This window comes from Aplidium turbinatum, chromosome 17, assembly GCF_918807975.1.
Source record: "Aplidium turbinatum chromosome 17, kaAplTurb1.1, whole genome shotgun sequence".
Classification (NCBI taxonomy): domain Eukaryota; kingdom Metazoa; phylum Chordata; class Ascidiacea; order Aplousobranchia; family Polyclinidae; genus Aplidium; species Aplidium turbinatum.
The window spans coordinates 2,357,462-2,373,709 of NC_137488.1; the positions used below are offsets into that span (position 1 = coordinate 2,357,462).

Below are 16,248 nucleotides of genomic sequence, written 5' to 3' on the forward strand. Positions count from 1 at the left end.
ACAGACATTTGTGTTGGCTGCCGTGTGAGGCTTATGTTATATTGCATCGTTTGTTATATTGTAGGAGTAGTGTAAGTGTAACATTTTTATTAGTTTTCTGTTTGCAGTACGCGAGCGCTAGAGCCATAAGTACAGACTGTTTGTGATTTCGTGTTTTAAATAAGTCAGTAAGTCTGTGTAGTACACGCAATACTGTCATTGCTTCGGCTGCTCTCGTTTGTTAGTTTTTGTTTGTTAAATTAAAATCTTGCAGCTCTTGTACCTTTGATGCTACGATGCGGTGCTGCTTACCATTTAGTGTTTATTTTATTTAGGTCTTTGGTACGCCGTTGAATTTGTGACTGATTCTCTAAAAGCGTCATTGATGCTTTATAAATTAACATCTTGCAGTAGTGACGCAAGATAGTAGACTTTGGCTGCTTTACCAATTTGTGCTACTGTTTATGTTCATTTTGTAAGTATCTTAGTTTATGTTAATATACTGTAGTGTATACTGTATATGTTAAGGAGTTATGTGGTGTCTTGTCACACATTGCATTTTTGGTTTTGGTGCTGTTTCTCTAGTTTTAAAAGCGCCATTATTAACTGCCGCTTTTAGGGGTTGGAATGTTGGAAACAGCGGTCGCACATTGTATCTTTCTTTGTGTATTTACCGCCACCTAGTGTGTTGATCCTGTATTTGGCAACTCTGTTTTTCGTACATTTTATCTGCCATGAGTTGTAATTGTCTTTTCGATCGTCGGTGTTGGATCGCTCGGATGTGTGGTCTGGTCAATATTTTTTTGTAAATTGTTTGGTGCAGAGTCACTTAAAGTAAATCCCTGATCTCAATGGTACGGTTGTAGATTCTCGGCTGGTACAGTGTTAGGAATTCGGTAGTACTAATTGCTGTGCCCCTGTGGATTCTCTAGTAGCCAGGTAGCTTTATTTTGGGTTTCTCTCGCATCGAACGATCAGCAAGACCCACCACACTAAGAAGAAATATTTGGTTGGTACAGAATATTTCTTACATATTTAACTGTTTGCTTAGTGCTTGCCAGCTGGATAAAATTTCCGTCTTTTATCTAAGTACCGTAGTTTGGATTGTAGTGACAAGTTTTTAGTGGTGTACCGCGTTGCACTTCATTTTCGATAGCCGCGGGCTAATTTTACAGAAATACACTTTTTGAATAGACGTTTCAAAGGAGTGTTTCTTTTTCGGTCATTACATACAGACGAACGGATCCGGGAATTTAATGTACCGCTAAATGGCGCTAATGCGAGGCATAGCTCCCTGGGATTGAAGAGTTTTTATTGCGAATAATGAGCGCGACCACACGTAACAGGAACTTGATTCACCCTAGCAATTATTGTTCAAATAATTTCCTGAAAATATGCTATGTAGGCCTACCTTAAATTGCCAGAATTTTGTAGGGGGGCTGAAGAAATTATTGAAAGTTCCAGGGGGGGCTGAATTTGCTTTAGGGGGGGGATGCAGCCCCTTGAGCACCCCTACTTCCCGCGCCCCTGTTGATAACCATTTTTTGCAGTGGTAAAGCAAGTGGTTTTTGAAGACAACGCATAGGCTACAAATTATAAACCTGTAGCTTAATCTTTTAAGCAGTGTTTATTTTTTCTCTTCAATCCAATCAGTGTAAATAAATTTTGTTTCTAGTTTTCTGATCTGTGAAGTGTTCAACCTTGCAGCAGATATTGCTACATTTGGATCTAGCACTGCCGTTTGTGAGTGTGGATTCTTAGTGTTAACAAGAGTTGACGCTCCCACTAGACGGAGCATGTTACAACCAAGACAGGCAAACTTGGTGCTTATATGGCCTTTGAACATTCTGTATCGAAATCTATCGATTTAGACTTGTTCGTGAGACGGTTTGCATCCAAACATCCGCGACTACAATTGCAATAGACTAGCTCACGGGTGTAGGCGGAATGTAATCATATATATCAAAATCCTCGGCACTGGCTTCTTCGAGCCAGTTAAAGATTTTGCTTGTAACAAGTACCGCTATTTATACAACAAGTCAACAATTGCTGTGTTATGTTGGTCATTGTCAGGGTTGGAAGTCGTTAGTCAAAAAGCAATGACTATTTCATTATTCGATAGTGCTAAAAAAAGCAATGACTTTCCGCTAGCGATACTTAAAAAAGCAATGAATAGTAATTACTAGAAATATTGTATTTTATTGTATTTGCGTATTTAACGAGTTAACGACTCTCAGTCTCACTGGCATGGTTTTTTTGAACTGTATTGCCGCAAAATTTTCCTTAATCCTTTAAAGTTCAAAAACCGGAGGGGACTAGGTCGGATAGTAATCCGAAAACTAAATCTCGTAAATTCGTTTTGACGACAAAGTAAGTGAACAACAAAAAATGATTCAGCAGTTCTTCTAAATAGGTCGATTAGTGAAAAACGAATAACGATTTCGTTGCTTGCATAAAAAAGCAGTGAATAACGCGCATTCGATATTTATTTTTAAAAGGAATGAGTATAAGCATATTTAAGAGGTTAAAATGCCAAAATTATTTAAATTTTTTCGGCCCCTCCTAACAAAAAGTTGGCCCCCCCTTGCTCTGCGGTCTGACTACGGCCCTGATTTTGCGGTTGCAACCCTTTAAGTTAATGCGGTGGTTTGAAGATTTGTTTCTACAATAAATACATTAGGCTACATCATGTAATCAAGAAGTCCAGATAATATTCGCTGGTCATTCCAGCCGCACTACCGCGCTCGGAATGTTGCTGTAGGCTAAATAATAGGCTACTCACAGCTAGGTTTGAGTGGATAGTCTGCACTATAGGCTACGACATCCGCTACAGACAAAACTATATGGGACTTTTTTGATTTTTGACTACAGTAACATGCAAAGTTATATTACTTGTATATTAATTACAAACAGGCCCGGATATAGGGGGGGGGGCAGAGGGGGCAGTTGCCCCGAGCCCCCCGACTTTTGAAGGGCCCCCCTATGCGGAAAAAAATGTGATTTTGTGTTATTTTTTCCCTTTTGGCCTTTAAAGTTTCTGCAAAATGGTGTGCAGTACTGGACTGATGCTACTGTAGACGTAGAGATGGTTTTTCGCGCCGTAGGCGCAAAAATTTTTTTTGCACGGGGGCCCCCCGATCTAAAAGTGCCCCAGGCCCCCATCAGCTAAATCCGGCCCTGATTAAAAAGCATACGGTATTACTTGCATATTTCCAACATGTTGGCTACTATGTTCCTGTTGCTGACAAATAAACCATTGATTGATTAAAAGTTGTTTAAGGTTTAACTAAACTCTGAATCCACTCCACTCCGAAACTTTTGTGAAAAATGAAACTCCGAATCCACTCTATTTTCTGAAAATCTTACAAACTCCGACCCATTTCACGTAATGTTGCCTTCACAGTCCACACTAGCCACAAGACTTTTCCAAAAACACGTGTTTCTTGGCAGTTGTGTGTGTGTAGCTAGAATTGACAGCGATAGACACGTGTTTCGCCAATTGGTGTAAGCTTGGGTTGTTAAAAAAAAAACTTTTAACAAATTCCAGTTTAGAATATCTTTGCTATGATATCTTTCATGCAAAATTCATGCGAAAGGTTCGATCTCTTATAAAGTAGGCTACAGCCTGAAGAACAGCAACAGTTGGCTGGAAATCAGAGATTTTTTATAAACGCTATTTTGCACCCAACTGGTACAAGATTGATTGATTGATTGAATCTTTATCCTCGGACTGGGAAAGCTTCTTGCAGAGCTTAATCCTGGCAGTTTCGCATACTTGTAGAGGCTTTGAATCACTGACGCAGGCCCGGTCACCGAGATTGACAGAGTGAAGTTTCCGATTGTTGAAGTCTTGTTGCCGGGGAGCTATTCCATTCATTAGATGCCGCTGAATGGAGAGCAGTCCTTAACGTGCGTTGCTCAAGCGCACACCCCGAGAGTCGAACCAGCGCCGCTTGATCTTGAAGCTTCTTCGTTCCAGAAGTGACGCGCTAACCAATTGAGCTATATTATTTTTATCCTATCTTGAGCTTAAAATCCACGTTAAAATAATTTATGAATTTGTTTTCTGTAGCTCATTACATTTTTAGTGAAATGATCGTGGTATTGTTTTTGTTTTGTTTTGTTTTATTATCTTTATCCTGCATTGCGGGAAAGCGGACTTGAGCGCTATGCATCGGTGTACGCCTTTCGACGTACACCTGACCCACGCTGCAGCCGACTGCAAGGTCTGTTTCCGGTTGTCTACTCTACTTATGCTAATGTCGATGCACTGCCAGTTTCTTCAGTGACGCTGTTAGATTCGTTCCTTGCATTAACCTACTAGTTTCCTAAATTAAATTTTCTTGCAGTGTCTCTCGTAAACTTACACTTTCATCTTGTTCTGAAATTATTCTATGTGACATTGCTACACGAGATGCGTTTCTCTGCGTTTGTGAATTGTATGTTATTGTGATGTAAACCTGGTCTGATCGGTCAGCAAAGTTACTTCTCTCAAACATTTCCCTTTTCAAGTATTTTCTTCCTTTTCAAGGTAAATAGATTTGCACGATTCGTTATGAAAAATGAAAACCCAAAGTTATAAACAAAAACAACTGAGAGCATACGGTAGCTTATGCCAAGCAATCAAACATGCCTCATAGCAATCAAGCATGCCTCATAGCAATCAAGCATGCCTCATAGGCTAAAAGAGGCAAAGATCAAAGAGCAGGGAATGGGATAGAAGATGTCAAGGATGAAAATGAAAGGAAAATTTGCATGATGGGATGGAAGACAGTCTTCCAATTCCATGAACGGGAAGCAGCTGACTCGATGACTATTATAGTCTTTCGCTGCTTCCTGTCTGTTGTAGATTCTAGTTATGGTGCTATTTTATTTGCATTGTCTATATTTTGTACCGTATACTTTTCTCGCAACAGACAAAATAAAAGGTTTCTCTCTCTCTCTCTCATGAACTTTTTAACACTGTTTCACAATATTAAAAAATTGTAGGATACCGGTATTTTTTTTATAATGTTGGCGTTTTGAAGCTTGCTTGTGTGTGCGGACGGAATTCAATTGACCGAATTGTTTTGTTTTCAGTAGCTCAAAGTAAGGTGGCTTTCTCTGATGTTGATAGTGATTGATAGATTGTAATTTTTTTTGTAGCCTACTTGAAATAACTTAACAAAACATTGTGTCGTGAATTCCTGAACCAGAACTTGTAAAGTTGCTGTAATGCGGCAGTTGTTTGGTATGGTCTCAAGAGAGGTTGATTAAAAGTGCCTGATAAAAAAAATCTTTCAGCAGAGTGAGAAACCATTTATTTTGTCTGTTGCGAGAATAGTACCGGTATACGGTACAAACATAAACAATGCAAATAAAAAAGTAACAGTCCATACCGGTAACCATCTAGATTCCACTCCAACATGCACAAGTGAGGTCTGGCTCCCTCATCGGCCTGTGAATGCGGCGCGGAGGAACAAACTGCTGACCATGTCGTTCTCGAATGTCCCATCTACAAGGCACCAAATGGAACGCATGGTATACGTAGCAACGCTGGATGAAGCTACACTCCCTTGGCTCTCCACCACCTGCCCTAAAATTTGATCTAGTCTCAAATGAAAGAAGAAGAACCATCTAGATTCCACTACAAATATGAAGTGCTCAGCAAAAGACTATATTAGTCATTGAGTCAGCTGCTTTCCGTGTTTTTAATGTGACAAATGTTAAGCATCAGCATTAGATAGTTATTAGGGAGCAAGTTTTTTAGGCGCTGACAAATAGGCGCTGGTCTAATAGGCGCACACTGTGGCGTCTGGATATTTAGGTGCGGAGCACTGTGGCGTCTGGATATTTAGGTGCGGAGCACTGTGGCGCCCGGTCATTTAGGTGCTATTCCTAGTAAAGTATGTAGATTGTAGGCAGTGGCTATTTGACCGGCTCCGGTCTTTGAATCTGAAACACTATTTGACCGGTCATGACGTCACTTCATAAGCACTTTTTTCTTTTTCTCTTTCAAAGCAAAAGACGATAAGCGGCTTAAGTTTTAAATTCAACACGTTTTTTACAACTGAATCCGTGGCGCATACGTAACGTCTCGGGGTGCCATTCTAGAGGGAATGAGTTCGATTCTATTCGGAAGCGTTTTTTTTTTTTTTAACTAAATTTTTAAAAGTGGAAAGTTGTCTTGAAGGGTTGGTTGAGATGATGATTTGAAACTTGACTGATTGTTGTGCGACAATGAGACTGGATTTAATTTTTAACTTCGGACTTCAGCGAAACGTAATCTTACAGCCTATTAGAAGGTGTGATTTTTTCAGAGAATTTGTGCTAAGAAATGAAAGGAATTTGTTAAAAATAAAAACTAGAAAAAACTTTTTTAATTTGTTTTGAAGCTTTTTTATTCACTTGTTGATTCATTCATATCAGTTTGTATTTTTTTGTAGTTAAAAAAAAAGAAAAGAAAAAAGAACGCTTCCGGATAGTATCGAACTCATTCCCTCTAAAATGGCAGCCCGAGACGTTACGTGTGCGCCACGGACTCAGTTGAAGAAAACGTGTTGAATTTAAAACTTAACGCGCTTATCGTCTTTTGCTTTCAAAGACAAAAGTACTTATGTAGTGACGTCATGACCGGTCAAATAGTGTTTCAGATTCAAAGACCGGAGCCGGTCAAATAGCCACTGCCTAGATTGTAACAGCTTGGCAGCTTGCCAGAAAATTATATCATGGCTTCCGTGAGTGAAGCTGCTTAAACCGGCAATGCTTTTCACATAAAATGTTATATTGAACAGAAAAATATATTGTTGTTTTATTGATTTATTATTGTTTTATTTGTTGTTAGTCCAGGTTTGCGTTGGTGAAAGCTTGATCAATAAATTATTCAAGCTTCCGAACATTATTGGAAGTAATCCTACGGAAGTATCCCTACGTCGTAAATCATGGCAGATCCATAGTCTTTGCTTGTCCTTTTTTGGCTACGGTAATAATATAATATTTTGTGTGAAAATCATTGCCGGTTCAAGCAGCTTCACCCATATATTTTTCTGTTTAATATAATATTTTGTGTGAAAAAGCATTGCCGGTTTAAGCAGCTTCACTCACGGAAGCCATGACATATTTTTCTATTCAATTTAACATTTTGTGTGAAAAAGCATTGCCGGTTTAAGCAACTTCACTCACTGAAGCCATGACCAACAACGCACACGCATTAACAAAACAACATATTTTTCTGTTCAATATAATATTTTGTGTGAAAAGCATTGCCCTACGCCCCTACCTGCCAAGCTGATACAATCTGCAGACTTTACTGGGAATAGCACCTAAATGACCGGGCGCCACAGTGCTCCGCACCTAAATATCCAGACGCCACAGTGTGCGCGCCTATTAGACCAGTGCCTAACTATCAGCGCCTAATAGACGTGGACCCAGTTATTATGCTCAATCAATCAATCATTTTATTTTTCATCATTAACACGTCCGGGACTAAAAAGATACTAACTAACAGAAATCGATATAGACCTACCAGCACGTTAATAAACCCGAAAAGGTGGCAAAACCTTGAAAGGTTTAAAACATGCCTTAACGGAAAATCATATAGTACGGTAGGCTATATATCAGTAATCAGTATGGTAGTTAGCACGGCCACAAAACCCAACAACAAATAGCAAAAAAATAAAACAAAAACAGAGAGAAGCACACATGTAGTAATGAATGACAGCCTAATGAAAAGGGTTGTGGATTGAATTTACCAGTTCCAATATTGATGTGGATGAGCAGTCATAATAATAATAATAGGATGGAGAAAGAAAACTGGACATATTAAAAGAAACCCATCCTCAAGCAAAAGCCCGTTTCAATGTGGCCCAGGAGACCAGGTGTTGAGCTCTTTCTATGGTCAGACTGCACATCACACAATAGCCTGAATCTTTCTCTTACAAGCGACCAACTTGAGGAGACACTGAAAACATTAATTGTTTCTTCATCATTTCAAACTCTGAGCCAAATTATATGACTGCTTATTTGTTGGATCGCACCTTGTCAACCAGACCTTCAACAATAAGGATACCAACACCACCAAACCCATCATCACCCCTTCAAAAGCACTTATACTTGCTGTTCTTCCCCCTTACCATTCTCTCACATTCATCTTTCCATGAGGTTTCTTGTGCGCAGCATATGTCAATGTTAACATTTCCACAACTTCACCAGCTCTTCCCTCAAAGTGCCCACATTAACCAGTCTGAGTCAGTTATTGTGCTATCTGCATTGTGACGTACCAACGGCTATTTTTGGAAATTTTTTTGTCAGCTTTTTGGCCTTGCTATGGGCTTGTAAACCCACATGAAACTACTTCAAATAGCAGATCTTTTACAACAGTAAATCAGCCTCATTTACATGGATTCAACATATTCAGGCCTTCAATCAATGTGAAAAGACTCATCGAATAGCCAGTTTGAACAGACTTTTCTCAAAACTGCTTGTAAACATGTGGACTTACTGGAACAACTTTTTTTAAAACTAGTTGTATGGTAAAAAACAAGTTTTTGCTCTCTTTTAAGTTTTAAGACTCCTTCAAGGCATGTGAACTGATGTGAAATGAATTCAGCTCGGCAATTCATCCGGCATCAGTAACCAGCTTAACTTTTACATGGATTCAACGTGTCCAAGCCTTGAATCAATGTGAAAAGACTCATCGAATAGCCAGTTTGAGCAGACTTCTCAAAACTGCTTGTAAACAGACCTATTTTTCGCTAAGAAAGCAGCACCATAAGGATGATTTATTGAAGCCAAACTATTTCTGATAGATAACAGAAGCTTAAGGGAAATCACCCAAGCAATACAAGCTGAATGCGATCATAAATGCTGTTCCGACATCAAGCAACAAAAAGTTGCGTCTATTCACGCTGGGCACGCAAACACGCAGCGTCCATCAAACTCTTGCCGTAGCAAATTGGTTAATAGTGGCAAGTTTGGTTGTCTTCCTATCCACTGTTTTTCCTCTGATCACTCTTCGCATTCCAGTCTGAGACTGCTGGGATGAACCCCTGATCGTCCCTGTCATGTCAGTCCGGGACTTCTGATATGCCCCCTTAATCATCAGGCAAGGGTCCAGAAGTAGCCCCCTCTGATTTTTTATTTCCATATTTGTCATTCACTATCGTAGATTTGAAGTGGTTTTTCACAGCTGGATGTCTTTCCTAACGCCAACTCTAACCTTTTACAGCTGTAAGATAGTTGCTGGATTTTATGAGTTTTCCTTCATCATTTCATGATCTTAAGCCTTCCACTACCGATAAGCTTTAACTAATGTGGACCAACAGATGTGTTCAGATGGCATTTCCTTCATCGGGGCAGTAAGCCTGTACTCGGGACTTATGCTCTCGAAGTCGGTTGCACTTTATGAGATATTGGTTATACCCAGAGATGGGCAAGATCACCAGTATTGGTGATCTTGAAGAATTAAGCCCCCCTCAGTCATTGTTTATATTTAAAAGTATCGTACCATAGTATTACAGGGTCATCAATAATTAACATTACAAGAGATCCAATTCAAAAACTGGAAAAGGAGGCGAACATGGCCTATGGAACCATGTTCACAGTTCTCAAGAAGGATTTGAAGATGAGCCCATTCAAACATATGAATAAACAGTTGCTAAGTGCGAATACCATTGAGAAACATCTCTCCAGAGCCAGAATTCTGCTCTCACGCATTGAAGGAGGAGGCACGCAGCCAAACCTTGTGTTCAGTGATGAGAAGAAATTTGATGTCCAGCATCAGTTTAACCGGAATGGCCCGATTCGGTGAGTCTGATTCGGTGAGTCCGATTCGGTGAGAGCCTTTTTCGGTGAGAGCCCTATTTGGTGATTTTTTTTTTTAAATTATTGCGCGCCGTAGCCTAATTATCATTGCCGTTATAAAGTTAAGGGATAGTGGTTAGAGGGTTGGGGGTTTTTGGGGTTAGGGGGTAATGCGGTTTTTGGGGTTTGGGGGTTTTTGGGGTTGGGGGTTTATTTGGGTTTTTTGGGGGTTTGGGGTTTTTTTGGGGGTTGGGTTTTTTTGGGGGTTTGGGGTTTTTTGGGGGTTTGGGGCTTTTTGGGGGGTTGGGGTTTTGGGGGGTTTGGGGTTTTTTGGGGGTTTGGGGTTAAGGGTTTTAATTAGTCTACGGTATCCGATAATTTAAAAAAAAAAATTCAAAAAAATCACCGAATAGGGCTCTCACCGAAAAAGGCTCTCACCGAATCGGACTCACCGAATAGTAGCAGACCCCAGTTTAACAATCAGAATGATTGTGTTTGTTCAAGAGATAGTGACGTGAAACCCCGGGTAGTCACTCGGAGACAAGGGGCGGCATCAGTGATGGTGCGGGCCGCAGTTAATGAATCAGGAAGGAGTTCATTGAATTTTGTAGATCAAGGAGTGAAATTGAACCAAGAAAACTACTGAAATGATATTCTTGAGGGTTCATTGTTTTGGGAACAATGAACATTTTCAAAAATTGTAAGAAACATTTCAAAAAATGTAAAGAAACATTTCAAAAATTGTAATTGGTCATTCCAAGAAGATTGTACCCCTTCACATGGAGCTAAGAGAACACAAAACTGGCCTTCAGTCAATGTGCCGTTCTTCATTTCCAAGGAAGAATGGCGTCCTTCATTCCCAGATCTGAACCCCCTAGACTTTGGCATCTGGTCTTACCTGGAAAGCAAGGTTTCGACTAAATATCACCAAAGTTTGGAAGTGCTGATGGCTAATCTGAAAAAAGAATGGACCAAAATACCTCAAAAGTTTCAAAGCTTCTCCGACTTGTTATCGACGTAAATGGCGGACACATTGAGTAAAACTTGTTTTTCTTAAATATTTATGTATTTGACTATAATATTTTATGTATGTTTTTAATATTTATTATATACTCAAAAATTGTCTACCATTTGTTAAATACAGTTGTTTTCAACCTTGTGTTCAGCGATGAGAAGAAATTTGATGTCCAGCATCATTGTAACAGTCAGAATGATGTTTGTTCAAGAGATGGTAATGTGAAACCCCGGGTAGTCACTTGGAGACAAGGGGCGGTATCAGAGATGGTGTGGGTCGCTATCAATGAATCAGGAAGGAGTCCATTGATTTTTGTAGATCAAGCTTAGTTGTTTTGATGACCCTGTATTTAAGTTTTCGATATTAATACATCGCTATTGGATAGAAATTTACCAATCATTACAATTAATGTCTGTCCACAACTAATTATACAATTAATACTAATCATTAGTTCTAACCCTAACTTTCTCTTAGTTTCTGATGCTGGTGTGTCAAATTATTCAGTATAGTTTAATTTCGTCATTTTATATTTTTCAGTTTGAAATAGCTTAACAATAACACGATGGTGTATACAGTTCATAATTTAACATTTAACCAAGACAAATCTTGTTTTGCTTGTGCAATGGATGAAGGTGCTCGTTTGTACAATGCAGAACCATTGGCAGAAAAATGTCGTCTGGAAGCGGATAGTGTCGGAACTGTTACTAAAGTCTTTATGCACAACAGGACAAATTTGGTGGCAATGGTTGGGGGTGGCTTACGCTCTACATTTCCTGCCAATGTAGTGAAAATTTGGGATAATGTATTAAAGCAATTTCATATGCAATATAGATTTGGTGATGATGTTCTCAATGTATTGACAACAAATAATAAGATCATATTTGTTTTGAAAACACAAACGTATGTTTTCAGTTTTCCAAGTGATTCAAAAAAGTTACTTGAAGTTGAAACAAAGTGCAATCCTTTTGGTTTGGCACAAGTCAGCCAATCGCTGGATCGTCAGTTGCTTGCAACGCTCGGTCACAATACTGGAAGTCTTCAACTTATTGATTTAACCAGAGCTGGTCAAAAAGACTCTTACAGTCCTATAACTATTAACGCTCACCAGTCAGATATTGCTTGCTTAGCAATGAATCACCAAGGTACTATAGTTGCAACTGCTTCAGAAAAAGGAACATTAATTCGCCTTTTTGACACACAAAGCCGTCAAAAGTTAGTTGAGCTTCGTAGAGGAAGTGACCATGCTGTGCTGCACTGTATCAATTTTAGCAGAGATTCCTCATATCTTTGTGCTGCCAGCGATAAAGGCACAGTGCATATATTTGCTTTAAAAGACACAGATCTAAATCGACGTTCTGCATTTGCAAAAGCTGGCAAGGTCAGTCCTTTTCAAGACTACACCAGCTCACAATGGAGTTTTTGCTGCTTCACAGTGCCACCAGAATGCCCATGTGCATGTGTGTTTGGATCCGGAAACTCTGTAATAGCGGTGTGTGTTGATGGAACTTACCATAAATATTCTTTCAACATTGAAGGCAATTGTAATCGAGAAGCGTACAATGTCTACCTAGATTTAGAAGATGAAACAGATTTTTAAACAATTTTAGTCTAGTACATTCAACATACAAAGCATTTATATGCGTGGGTTATGCAATTACTCGTGTTTTAACTTGCCACATTATTTGCATTTGGTTTGGTTGGTTGTACTGTACAATGTACATTGTACAATGTTCAATTGTTCATGCTGAACCAGTGGTTCCCAACTGCCGGTGTCGGTCCTCCAAATTTACTGTCAGTCCGCAAAGTCTCTTTTTTTCTGCCAAACTTATTTTAATGCATGTGCACATTGCAAAGTTTTTATTCCCCAGCTGTGAAGCTCCTTTTCGACTCAATTCACAAACTGACATATCTCCTTTGTTAATGCTGTTTGACGATAAAGGTGTACCTTCTAATGATATAGGTTTTGTGCATCATTAATTGCATTTAGCTTTCAAAAAGTTTTGTAATACAATGTTGCCAGATGGGGAGTATTGTTCTCAAATCAGGAAAATTTTAAATTTGTTACGAAACCTAGAAAACTGGAAACCTGCTAGAATCGGGATTTGAGAGAGTGAAAATCTTTCCTTTATTTGACCTTTTTTTTAAAAATATTTTTACCAATCTTCCTATGTTTAAAGGGGTTGGGAACCCCTGTGCTGAACAACTGACAATGTAATTATCAATTATTATCAAGTATAAAAATTGCTGAATTTAATTTTTTTTTATTAAGTTATTGATACTCTCTTGTGTATACTGTATTTGTTTTTCTGTCTAATAATTCGCTTTATGATAGCACCCTTAAACACAATTTCAAGTTCAATAAGGAATATATGGGTGCATAACATCATTACACAGCTAACTTGACATGTAACTATTGGTTGCGTGTCTGATGTACCAAAGACTTTTTGGTGCAAAATTTACTTTGAGCACATCTTGTCTTAGTTTTATCAAAATTTATTTTCCTTGTACTATGATTATTGCAGTTTACAAAACATTTGCTTCAACACAGTCTTCTTTCGTATGAGAGTTTGGTTTTTTTTTGGACTACATTTCATTGGGGTCAAATGTCCGGGCATTCTTCGAGCAGCCACTTGATTGTAGAGTCCTCCAGTGTTGACAGGCCAACTGCCCTTGGAGGAGTAAACGTCGGCAGTGATAGAGGATGTGATCTGCTGTCTGTTCCTCTGCACCACAGTTGAATGCCGCAGATGTTGATAGGCCCCATTTGTGCATCAAGGAAGCAAAGCGCCCAACACCTGTGCGGAGGCGATTCAACCGTACCCAGGCAGGTCGTCTAAGCTCATTTCCATGGGTCCAGCGGTGGAGACAAAGGTGTGGAGTCTGGAGGTGTTGTCTGTCCACTCCTCTTGCCAGGTATTGGCAATCCAGGATGAGGCACTGGTGTTGTGCTCCAGCAAGGATTGTGCTTGAGCGACAAAGGGGCTTCTCGATTTGAGGCGTTTCTTTATTACCGATCTGGTGATGTAGCTGTGGAGCGCGTGGTGTGGCTCCAGTGAGCCAGGGAGAGTGTGGCAGCTTTGCGGCAAAGCTCAGCAGGGGCGATGCCTGAAAGAACTGGTAAAAACTCAGTAGGTGTAGGTTTCAGGTATCCCGATACAATACGCAAGGCGTCGTTGAGCAGGAAGAGAGGAAACCGTGCAGCCAAGATTTTAGTGCTTTGCTGGCGTGGATGATGAACTCTGGGCATATATGGTCTGGGCCCGGTGCTTTACCTGGCTTTAGGAGGTTTAAAGCATGCTGGAATTCTTCGAGGGTGAAGTCTCAAGATCAACACAGTTATAGGGTAGAACCCGCTAGACACACAATGCTGAAGTAACATAATATTAATAACAAAAAACTATACAAAATTCAAGTTATTCCACAAATACAATTGACGGTAATTGATTTTTCTGCAATGTTGTATTGCAACAACCTGTGCAAAACATTACTTAAAGATTGCCTGAAAGTAATCTATTGAAGTACTGTACAGAACAAAAAGGTATGATATCGATTAGATTAATTTTGTTTCAACTATAATTTACATTTGTTTGATTTTGTTTTCTACATTTAAGCAATTTTGTACTGTGGGTTAAAAATGCACAAGAATCTAAGAACTTAGAAATTGCATTAAAATTCAAACTGCATTGCCAGCCGCACATTCTTCAAAAGTTTTCAAAATACATGTCTTCAAAAAAAATGATTTCAATTAGGAAGAATAAAATAAGATATTGCTTGATAATCTTACTTTGGCCAATCATATCAGGTTGTCTCTTAATGACCTAAGGCTATGGTCGAGTTCATGACCTTGGGTAAATGTAATCTTTTGTATCATTGTGGTTTGATAGTAATGCAAGAGTGCACACGTTGCCTCTAACATTGGTCTTAAATGTATATGTGAGGTTGAAAATGAGGGATAAAATTAGTTACTGCTTGGTAAGAGTGGTGTACCAACATCTGTTTGGTTGCAACCTTGATTTTATGAAGTAGATATTACCAAGGGCCGGAAGCTTCATCCTCCAGTTGGAATTGCAATTCACCAGCTGAAACATTCTGCTTCCAGTCAAGATGTTGCTTTCAATGCAGCGTTAAAGATGACATTGTTGCTTGTCGCATGTAATAAAGAACTAAGACAAATGAAAGAGAAATTGAAAGCAAGAAGTAGAACCAAACATACGATCTAAAATACAAACTTTTTATTAAACCAGTCTTTTACCACCAAAATCGACAGACAGGCTGGCCACACCCTTATCATGAGAAGTAACTTGTGACCTGGATAACCAAATTTGGTTGACGATGATGATGAAAATCATCTCAGCTGTCGCTGAAATCACTCAAAAACTTAGCTTCTTGATAACATCATAGTCGTCACGTCAATGTTGTTAAACAAACAATATCTCCTCAAGACTAATGTGCTCATTCTTCTTCATCGTGTGTCACACGACCGTAGCCCAGAGCATCACGCAGGCTCTTGCTCTGTCGTTGAACTCGGCCAAATCCTGTGCAGAGCACCTTGCTTTTAGGTCAGGGCATTCGAGTAGATGTTGCATCGTTTGCTCCTGTCCGCATTTGCAACTTGTGCTCCCCATGGAATACCCCCAGTGTCTCATCAAGGATTTACACCTAATGCATATCTTGCTCATCATAGATGTACCCTGCGTCGAGTTGTCCTTCAGGCAAATCAGTCGTGGACTCGTGATCAATATTTTTTTTCCAAGTTTGTCATATCAAATTATCTTAATTGCAGTGCATGATGATCTTTTTTTATTGCTGGTGAGCAGAGAAAATAGTGTTATGTTTCTTGTTAGTTTTTACCATTGTTTTGGTGATTTTCCTGTCTTTGTTTATTAATAAGCAAGGGCTTATAGTGAATGCATTCTAGTAGGAATGCAGTTTACAGATTTTTTTGTTGTGTGATATGGTGGTATAATACTTTTTTATTTGTTTTTGTGATTAATAATTAGGTAGCCATTGTAAATGGAAAGTATATATATCCATGAAACTGAAGAGACTTTAGACATATGCTAGTATGCTACTATTGTTACTTTTTTGCTGTTTACAATATAAGTGCTCTGTACACATTATTCAAACTGCAAGCATTCCTGCATTTAAAGAAAATTGCTGTTTTGAAATAAGCTGTATCTTCCGAACAAATGCTCCATGTAATTTTCAGCATTGCTATGTTTGCACCACACGTTTTATTGCTATGCAGAGTTGGGTTGAATTTGTTTTGCCATCAGTGGTCTCAAAGAAATGAAAGTTTGTTTTTGGTTTAAATACAACAACCCTTGATGTTCGTTTTGCAGTTTTCCTCCATGTTCAACTTTTTGCATTGCATTGACCATTTCATGAGTTTGTTTATTCCAGCTAATGTAAGTTTTTTTTACTCTGTAGTATGATAATTTTTGAAATCTCAAAAAATGTCAAGATCATAAAGC

At 39.0% G+C, this 16,248-nt stretch overlaps 1 protein-coding gene across 1 annotated transcript; it reads left to right on the forward strand.

Annotated features, from left to right (window-relative positions):
- The first annotated feature begins 11,328 nt into the window (after positions 1-11,328).
- Positions 11,329-12,420, forward strand: LOC145786931 (WD repeat domain phosphoinositide-interacting protein 4-like). Its single transcript, XM_082598674.1, has one exon. It carries the CDS (start codon positions 11,337-11,339, stop codon positions 12,369-12,371), a length of 1,035 nt encoding a protein of 344 aa, XP_082454800.1. The 5' UTR covers positions 11,329-11,336; the 3' UTR covers positions 12,372-12,420.
- Positions 12,421-16,248: the final 3,828 nt, after the last annotated feature.

What these genes read in the sequence shown, in the direction of transcription:
- LOC145786931 (XM_082598674.1), top strand. Translation starts at nt 11,337, where the DNA reads ATGGTGTATACAGTTCATAATTTAACATTTAACCAAGACAAATCTTGT.